Consider the following 10,170-nt stretch of genomic DNA (forward strand, 5'->3'; position numbering starts at 1 on the left):
CATTTCCTGGAGTCAAATGCAACACTCCAACAACTAAATGATTTGTCTAACAAAGATTTATCCATGTCTGTCATTTTTAAATACATATGAGATTAATTTACAAAAAATTAAAACCATGAAAAAATAAGTAAGTAATACATTTTTGGTTAATTGCACTCACACACATAATTGAGTGTGATTGTAGCTCATTAGGTTTGTATTCAGCAAATTAAATTAAACATACAGAAAGCATATCTAAATGTTATGTGTGACGTTAGCATGCAATTACATCAAATTTCCAATTTAATTAGATGAGAAGAATTGCTTATTATCAACTAAAAATACAAAAGTTAATTTAATGAAAATGCAGTGTAGCAAAGCGTTAGTTACACCAAGAAAATCATTTTGATAAAGCATAATAGATAATAAAATTTAAAAAAAGCACAAATATATGCTAATGTACAATGAGTGCACTAAAAAGACATCATGCTGTGCGCTCTGTCGTTCTCTCTTGAGATGCATCATTTGGCCTGAATGGGATGAGAACAGAAAAATTGGAGTTCCAAGATATTTCAACTTAATATTTTAATTTTGAGGGTCCTGAGCCCTCATTTTAGATTCTTACAGATAACGCCGAATGGTGCCAAAACTGAACACAGAATAGTCAAGTTAGAGAGACTCAGATCTATATGACCAACACACACAGGGGCAACAAAAACTGCTTGTATGTGTGCGTCAGCTGAACTTTATTTCTGCTGCTGACATGCGCTCACACCCAAATAAATCACTCAGAGCACTTCAGAGAGGTAAAAAAAATTAAAAATCCTACGCTTCCTTCTGCAAGAAATATTCAGATTAACCCTGGAAAAGACAGTATAGGTCTTTTGTTCACCCCTGAGCAGAAGTTAGCACCTCTCCTAAATGTGTCCGTGCCCAACATCTTCACTGAGTAGCACACACTCTGTGCCGAAAGACCAGGATTTGAGGTGAGGACCTTCATGTTGCAAGGCAACAGTGATACCAATGCTTCCACCATGCAGCCCAGCTTGAAACCTGATGTCATCTATTATGCCATTAAATTAATAAAATGTATTTGCTAAGCAAGTCAACCCGACATAGCCCGACAAAGCAAGCGGACCCATGATGCTGGTTTCTAAGCTGTCAGAACAAAACATTTGGACAAAAAGGAGAAAAATATAAAACTTTGTTCTTTTCAATGTGAGCATCTAATGTTTTCTATTAGACTCTATATATTAACATTTTAAATAGAGCAGATTGTACTGGTTGGTAGTCAATTGGCATATGTCAACAGGTAGAGTTATGCTTTCTAGAGATAGTCTTATAAACAGTCACCTGACTGAAACATCTCATAAAAGATTAATCATAAAGGTTAAAGTACAAAGAGTCCAAAACTGACAACCGCTATGCATTAAGGGTAGCTACTCCAATTAACCCTTTTATATATTTATTACATGCGTTTGTTTCGTGTTGACAGAAAAACAAAGGTTTAATTTTTTCATTTTACTGTCTTTTTTTTCCCGCTTGGTTTTGCTACCGTTGGTATGCTTGGCACAGTGATGACAAATACTGCAATTAAAACAATATTGGAACACAAAAAAATCTGTTAAAAAACATGGTATCTAATAAATTACCGACTCTATTAAAAAAATTATAAACATATTTGTTTAAAAACACTGTAGCTAATTAATTACTTTCACTATTAGATAATTATATGCACATTTGCATTTATTTAATGGACACGTTACAGTTTTATTTAAACAACTTGTATATCAATTTTGAAGAGTTAATTTTATTTTATTTTATTTGCGGCAGTTTTGGCCCTCCATAAAAGGAACCTAAGAAAAATTTAGGATAACCGTACTATATATTTAATTCTAAGTATGTTTAGCACAATCATGGCAAATATAACAGTAAAGAAACACAGAAAAATCTGATAAAAAGATAAACATTGTATCTAATAACTTGCTGACACTATTAAATAATGATAAACACATTTGTATTTATTAATGTACATACTAACGTTTTATTTAAACAACCAGTATATAAATATTAGCTGAAAACGTTTATTCATTATTTGGATTGTGGCACTCTTGACCTTCTATAGAAGAAGCCTGTAACAAATTTAGGAAAGCCAACTGAGAAGATTAAAAAAAAAATGTGTCGTAGAACAGTGGGCGCCATATTGGACAGAAACACAGACGGGATTTATGGAGAAATCTCTCAGATGTTAGCTCCCGCTTTCGCACTCTCCAGCGGGGGATGCATAGCTTTAAACACCGGGGCATGTGGCCTGCTTTTTGCCGTCAGGGCCTGCCTTGCGCGCGCCCCTGTGCGTGTGTATGCGCGTGTGTACGCAGCCGAGCGAGGCCTCCGCTTCGCAGTCATACGGTGTGTGAAGGCAAATATGTCCTCGAAGGCAAAGAAAGCCCCTCCATTCTTGCGGCGGCTTCCTCCCATCCTCTGCCTCGGTGAAGAAGAAGCCATTCGCGCAGACCTCGGAACATCACCGGCTCCAAAATTCCAAGTGTTCTGCGGCCCCGAATGGCGTCACCTGATTGGCCGAGAGCCTATCAATCACGGCTTTAGCCGCACCCCTCCCCCCATTCAACCACTCGCCTCTCTGTTCCAGTGTGTTTACTACACTGCCGAGCATAAGGGGAGACACTCGTCTTCACATGCACTGAACCCACTAACAAAACCAGTTTTTAGTTGTATTTGTAAAGAAACCTCCAAGAGATCAACATGCCCAAGAGAAAGGTACGTATTCTCGAAATAATAAAAATATTTGGAGGGGCAAATCAGTCATTAATCCAATGCAAACGATTGTGAAGACATCCCTCAGAGACATTACTTAATTATAACGCAACGTATAACCGTTCTCCGTCGCTGGGGATTTTTGCCTGCTTTCTACATATAATGTACATTTTTTGTGTGGTGGAATGAATATTTTCCCGCTCGAACACGGCCTTTAAAGCGCGTGTGGAGTGCGCGAGCCGCTGTCCTTTGGGGGAGTCAGAAGTCTCTCTCGGTCTCCATGCAGTTAAAGCACAAGCAGCAGCCATGCTTTGCAGCTCTCTTCCACCTTCGTCGCCCGACCTACCGAGAACAAAACGCTTCGCTTATCGCCGCGGGCCCACCGAACCGCCGGGAAGTAGCGCCAGAAAATGCCCCGGAGCCCCCGCTTTGCGTTTTGACCGCGAAATCGGACATTCGCCGCGGCGTTTCGGTAAAATTATATATTTTCTCTCTTTGTTCGTAGTCCCAAATGGCTGCAGTGGCGCGCCTCTGCCGCCGGGTGGAGCCCGCGAGCGCCCCCCGGCAGGTCCCTCCCCCCTCCTGAAAGACTCCCGCGCCAGCGTTCAAATCCGAGCTGCATGCATTGAATGAAGAAGCCGGAGGGGCAGCGAGGCGGGGGAAAAGCGGGGCCTGGACCCTCAAAATGTGGCTCCAGGGAGCCGCATGGCGCGGCTCCTGCACTCCGCTCCTCAATCTACCCATGATGGCCACATTTTAAGCCCACAATGCATTAAATCCACCTGGATTCGGGTTTCTTATTTTAGTTTTCATGTGAAATTGAAAAGTTTTTCCAAGGGGTTTGCGACTTATCAGAATGTGTGCCAGAACCACACGGAAGCTGCCTGCTTACAATAATAAATCGAATATTAAGCTCAGGGATGTTATTTCTGATGAATTTCCTCATTTTGAGTTGTTTTTGTTTTGTTTTCCAGGCACAGGGAACAGAAGGAGGAGATAAGGAGGAGGTGAGCGGAGCGGCATCCTCTGGTTCCGTTTCATTACAACGCAGCCAGTTTATCGAACATGCTCTCTGTGTTCGATTGAATTTAAATGTGTTTTCCCACCGGCTGCCACATTTTATCCAAACTTGACCGTACTCTTTTCTGTTTCAGCCCCAGAGGAGATCAGCTCGGTTATCGGCGGTAAGAATCGCTCACTGATCACAATTAGTTTGACTAACTTCATTAACGAACACGCTAAACATCACGCAATCCTTCTGGATACCGGAATATTTGTAACTTTGAATAAATATCACACGACTCCACGACGCTTTTTAAACCGGAACCATGTCAACACGAAACAAATAAAAGTGATATGTTTAATGACAAAACTATAGAATTTGTCCTGAACATACCGCTTTCACATTATGTAGCTAAAACAAGGATTAGGAAACAAAATAAACTTTAGTAGTAGGAACCAACAGATCAATTGGCTATAAATAAGTGAGATCGATAAAAATAAAAAAAGTTAAGGAACAACTAATCAGATTTAGTCAAATTCAGGAAGTCAGATCTTCCAAGAAATTCAAAAATGATTATTCATTCATCAAACAGTTAGTTACCAAGAAAAGTCTTATCGGTGAGTGAAAAAGAAACGTATATCCATTTCCTGACTTCTAAAACTGAAAAATTAACATACAAGCAAACTTTTAAACATTAAAGTTTAAGAACAACTTTTAAATGCAGCGCGAGGAACTGTTAAAAACTTGGGAATAGTCTGTGAGATGGTAAAAGTACAACATGAGTAGAAAACAAGCTTTGAAAGCATAAAAAGTTTAGTGACTTGCTTTATATGCATTTCAAAGTAATTAAACATGAATTAAAGACAGGGAAAAGAAGCATTCAGGCGCGTTTTTAAGCTCTAAAACTTTTTTCTGGTCGTTAAACTTCCACCATTAAGAAAAGTTTGGATTCAGAAACACAACACAACAGAAAGGGGCTGTAAATGTTCAAAATAAAGCGTTGCCAAGAGTAACCGGGCGCCGTTTGCATCCCCAGAAACCAGCTCCTCCCAAGCCGGAGCCAAAGGTGAAGAAGGCGGCAAAGGTAAGGAGGCGGAGTCACCCGTTTGGGCCGAACCGCTTCTTAGAAGACTCCGTTTTCTCCTTCTGTCGGCTCAGGTTTGTTTTTTTTTGTTTTTTTTCTTGTTCTCTCTTCGGCAGAAAGAAAAGGCGGTGAACGACAAGAAGGAGGACAAGAAGACCAAGAAGGCGAAGGAGAACGCCGAGGCAGAGGCCAACGAGGAGAACCACTCTGAGAACGGAGAGGCCAAGACCAACGAGGTGAGGCGGCGACCGCGTAGCGTAACGCCCCACCAAACCTGCCCAGCTGACGTTTTTCCCCTCTGAACCCCCCCACAGGTGGAGGCAGCCCCCGAGGAGGCCAAGGAGGAGGCCAAGTCCGAGTAGCACCACTGCCCCCCCCCAACCCTCTCCCCCGACCTCCGACCCCTTCAGCTTCCTCCTCATACTCTACATCCACCTCCCCATCTTCTCCCCCCCAACCCCTTTCCCCTTCCTCAAGTCTCTCACATGGTTTCCCCCCTCCGAGGCGTATTGTTAACAGAGGAATATTTTTATCAATGATTTTATAAGTATCCGTACAGATTTTTAGCACAAAAAAGCGAAGCTGATTATGGAGCGCCCTTGCAGACTTGCAGTGGTCTTATCAAGTGTCTGCAGGCAAGGAATAAAGAAAAAAAAACCACACTAAAATCTTTTTTAAATGGCATTTCATGATTGTTGAAGGCTTGTTTGGTGTAGAAAGCGTGTCCCTTTTTGCCGGATTGGCTAATGTCGTGAGTTGTGTATTACTGTGTTTATTTCCCCTCCGACCCCCCCAATCTCTCTATCTCTCTCTCTATCTATCTCTCCCTCTCCCTCCTCCTGCTCTGTCCCACAAATTAGACTACCCACGCCCGCCCGCCCCCCTCCCGGCAGATCAGCCTTTGTTCATCTTTTATTAACGGTTCAGCCATGTTCATGTGGGTGATTCTTTTAGACCTCTAAATGTGCAGTGAGTTCCCCCTTCTCCCTCTCTCTCTCTCCCTTCTTCAGTTTTTTTTTTTTTCTCGTTTTTTTTCCCCTTTTGTTTTATGGTCTTGTTTCTTTTCTCTTTTATTTCACTTAAACTGTGTTTTAAACAAACAAACGAAGAAAAACAAAAAAAAGGTGTGTTTAAGCGTGTTGTCCATAAGAAAGAGGAAGACGAACAAGTGAAACATTCCGGGAAACAGCGATTGCCTCCGACCCCCGTCTCCTTAGACGACCCTGCGTGTTAAATAAGATTAAAAGAAAAAACTTTGAAAAAACAAAAAAACWAAAATATCAAAAAAATACAGCTCCTGCTCCATCCGGGCTGTCGCGTCAGCTTTTCTAAACACTCGGTTTTTGGGTTTTTTGTTGTTTTTTTTTTTTTGTTTTTTTTTCTCTCTCTCTCTTTTCTTTTCCTTTTGTTTGTTTTTATTGAATTTGGATTCCTTCTCTAACTAATGCAGGTGTCTGGTCCCTCTTATGTTCTGAAATTCTCTTAATAAAAACAAGTCCTGGAAATTTTCCTCGAATCATCGTCTCCAGTGTGCTTTTTAAAAAAACAAACAAAAAAACAAAAAAACAAAAAAAACGGGTATCTGCCTGTAAATAAGTTTTTCTCATTAATATTCATCTTAAGCAGTAGCTCAAAGTGCTCATTATGATGTTGAACTTAATAAGCAATATGTAATAGAAATCACTACTTCGACAAGTTATTTTAACATGTTGGAYTGTATTTCTGGAAAGAAAGGGTGTCTGCATCCCTAAAACGTCTTAAATTCATGTTTCTAAAATGACGACCTTAAATTGTCTTAAATTCATTAGAAAATATGCAAGGTAACCTTAAAAACGTGAGTGAAAGGTCTTAAATTTTGTGGCAGGGCAAAATGTAATTTTAGTCTCGTGTGTTTTGTGTGGTTTATTTTTCTCTCGAGTTTTCTGTCAGGCAACAGTTTGAGTCGGACACCGACGTCTTCGTTAGGTTCTGTGACTCAAGGCGGTTGAGGCTACCACTAACAAGCTGCCAATAAATCCTTGCTAGCTTTATTGCATCTATCACTGGCAAGTGTAAAATATCGCCAATCGGTTAATGGCAACATTTGTTAATGGCAACAGATCTGAGCTACTGGCTCAGATCTGTTGCCAACCTGTGTGATGCTACTTGAATTCTGTGCAAAAAAAGAAAAAAACAGACGCTTGGCAGTGCTGTATAAATTATGTAATTTTATCTTGTACATTTCTATCCACTCATATCAGTCTGACTTAAATTTGAGTTGTTGGAACCTGACTAAACGTCGACTGTTTCCCTATGAGAGGCCGACTCTAGCCAGCCTGCTTTGTCTAGTTAAACAGATAAAACACTGAGGTTTCAACTGGATCARCCACAGGTTTGCAGCAACAGCTGTGCCGCTGCTCTAACCCCATCACTAAATGCTTAAATCCCCCCCTCATCCCTCGTCTTTATCCTCGCCAGTTACCGAAATGCCCCAGTAAATGACGGCAGACTCGACGACTGACCGGAGGCCTTCTTCGAAGCCTGTCGTAATCCCGACTTTCAGCCTGCATACCCGCTCAGACGAGGGCATGRCAGCGGGCATCTTTGCCCATTTTTTACCCTCCTTCGTCTCTGGGTTCACTCGCTCATGTTAAACCCTTGGTGAACTCACGCATGAGCACTGTGGCCCACATTCACCCACCCCCCGACAACCCCGAAGCGAAAGATCACAGGCTTTTTTAGCAGCGTGGCATGGAGGGAGCTCCAGATTTAGTTTCTGCACAGAGACGTTTGCATGTACGGCCTGATGGAGCAGGCACAGCCTTTTCAGCGTGTGCATTTGCCTGCAGCACTCRCAGCGCAGTGTGATCTGAGCGCGAGTGTGTGTGTACGTTTGCTGCATTCTTTCCCCTCATGCCCGCACCCATCTTTTCATTTTTTTTGCCCACAGGTGAAAACGCACATGGATTCACACATGTCATGGTGATGCCAAAGTGATGCATTTTTTTTTATTTGTATCTTTTTATTTACAGGATTTCAGGAATGCAGCTGACTGCAGTAACTCCTCTTGTCTACACTTCAATGCAAAGCCTTTGTGTTCTTTAAGCCCTGAATCTCTTACAGGTTTTTAACAAACCTTGACTCCATGTTTGTTTGTTTGTTTGTTTTGTTTTTAAGACATGTTTTTCCTTCAGCTATTGTGTGCAGCACACGCAGCGCCTCTGACCTGCATTGTCATGGCCGAGCATTGGGCACCATTTTGTCGATACTTTGTGTTTGCAAAACCGGAGTGTTGMAACTTTCCGCCACTAGATGGCAGCATTGTTCCACATTTGCAGCTGCATGCGCGGAGCAGTAGAAACGCTCTRCTGGAGTTTTTTGATTCCCGCGCCTTGCGTTTGATTACAGATGTATTAGATATCGTCCCTCAAACTGGTTACTAAGAGGTTATAGAATATAATTCACATCTCGCTTCCTCTCAGCTCTTTAAGAGATATTACAGCATTTTCTCTTCTAAAACATTTACGCTGACAAACCTCAACTGGACAATGAAGTGTGGATTTACACTACAGCATTTCACGAATTTGATTAAAAATTGGTAGTAGTTAGCTAAAAAGCACACAGAAGAGGGGGGGAAACACCTTTCTATTCTGCTTGGCATTCAGCTAGCATTCCTGCTAACATGGTGGCAATAGAATAGAATAGAATAGAATAGAATAGAATATTTATTTCAGGGGAAATTCACATGTACCAGCAGCAAAGTGACAGGCAAGTTAAGAAGATAGATTGACACAAAAATAATTAAAAAATAAAATAAAAACAGAAGCTAAAAATAAGAGACTGAACAAGAAGGGCAAAATTACTTTATTATAAACAAACATAACAAGTGCAGTTAATCAAAATAGAATAAAAAAGATGTGGAACTGAGTAGAATGAGTAAAGAATGTACAAACTCTACGTGTGTATTATATGTAGATTTGACAACATTTTGCGAAATGTAAACATGGTAATATATTCCATTTTAAAAGTGAGGAAAGTAGGCTAAATGTGAGAAAAGTAAGCTAAATATAAAAAAAGACTGCTAAATCTTTTGCAAACAAATTTTACACGTGGTGCCACATAGGAAGGGCAAAAAAAAAAAACCCTATTGCTCAAACAACAAAGATGTGCAAACAACAGCTGAGTTGTAAACGTCTAATGCTTTTGTTGGGAGCAGTGATGTTAAAGTCTAAGAGCTGCTGGGAGGAAGGACCTTTGATGAAGCTTCTTTGTGCTCCCATGATGCCGCAGTCTGTCTTTTGATTAACTGCTGCTCCATACTAGATGGCTGAAGTTTTAGACAAAGATTTTGAGGCATTGTATCTTGTCTCCCTATCATTAAAATCCTTTTAATGGAACCARCACGGCCTGGCCCTCTTCACTAACACCTTTCATTGTTGCTAATTCTTTCCACAATTTTCTGAACAAAGCCTGAATATGAGGGGGGAAAACATCTGATTAGAACTTGGAAATAGAAACGGGGAAATAAAGAGATAATTATAGGGATACACTCACAATAACTGATCAGTTATGCCTTATATCATATGACGTCACCAGTGGGATGTGCACCTGGAAGTTTGTTTTTAAGGGGMAAATTTTTATCTTGAATAAATGAGAATGCCAAACAGATCGAAAAACGGAAACATGACAGACAACATCTTAAGTAAGTTTTAATTGATTTTTACAGAAGAGTCTGGCAACAAGCTTTAATCTCCCGTCTCATCGACGACTGTTCAATGCGKTTCACTGTTCAATTTAGCATTCTGGGCCCATCATACAGTCTATGGATCCAGCGCTCTGTGTGCGGGATCCGTCGATAAAAACGCAGCGATGAGAAGGGGAACCAAAGCATAAATAAATACAACACATTATTGATCAGGCAGAAAGTTTCAGATCTGTGCCCACCTCTCATTTCTGGGCCTCCTCCTCTCGTCTGTCCCTGTGATGTTCCTCAGYTCCGTGCACTCTCACTGATCCGCTCATTCATCGCGTCTCCTGTGATCAGCCYTCTGACTCATTAACGTCTTTGATACYAAGACGCAGCCACATGCAGCTCTGCCTCCTATAAGGCATCAGAGAGCTAATCAGACAGGTTTTATGTCTGCCAGCGTACAGCGGTCGGTCTGACCAGCAAACCTGTCAGCTGCACAGTGGTGGATCCTGCATGAATGGCTCCCTGGGTGTGAGCCTTCACTACACAGACCTATTTTACCCTTTAGATAGATAGATAGATAGATAGATAGATAGATAGATAGATAGATAGATAGATAGATAGATAGATAGATAGATAGATAGATAGATAGATAGATAG

General features: G+C 41.1%; 1 protein-coding gene and 1 long non-coding RNA gene across 2 annotated transcripts; one reads left to right on the plus strand and one right to left on the minus strand.

The window, feature by feature from the left end:
* Positions 1–2,615: 2,615 nt before the first annotated feature.
* Positions 2,616–5,673, plus strand: hmgn6 (high mobility group nucleosome binding domain 6). Its single transcript, XM_017306943.1, has 6 exons — positions 2,616–2,757; positions 3,729–3,761; positions 3,909–3,938; positions 4,794–4,841; positions 4,958–5,077; positions 5,156–5,673. The coding sequence occupies exons 1-6, from the start codon at positions 2,743–2,745 to the stop codon at positions 5,201–5,203; spliced, it is 294 nt and encodes a 97-aa protein (XP_017162432.1). The 5' UTR covers positions 2,616–2,742; the 3' UTR covers positions 5,204–5,673.
* Positions 5,674–9,509: 3,836 nt separating this feature from the next.
* LOC103470935 (uncharacterized) lies at positions 9,510–9,989 on the minus strand. The gene is made up of 2 exons (XR_534559.2): positions 9,765–9,989; positions 9,510–9,656 (listed from the first exon to the last, which is right to left on the minus strand). It is a non-coding gene; the product is annotated as an uncharacterized LOC103470935 (long non-coding RNA).
* Between the last annotated feature and the right edge of the window lie 181 nt (positions 9,990–10,170).

The sequence above is a fragment of the Poecilia reticulata genome, linkage group LG10 (assembly GCF_000633615.1).
Source record: "Poecilia reticulata strain Guanapo linkage group LG10, Guppy_female_1.0+MT, whole genome shotgun sequence".
In the NCBI taxonomy this organism is placed as follows: domain Eukaryota; kingdom Metazoa; phylum Chordata; class Actinopteri; order Cyprinodontiformes; family Poeciliidae; genus Poecilia; species Poecilia reticulata.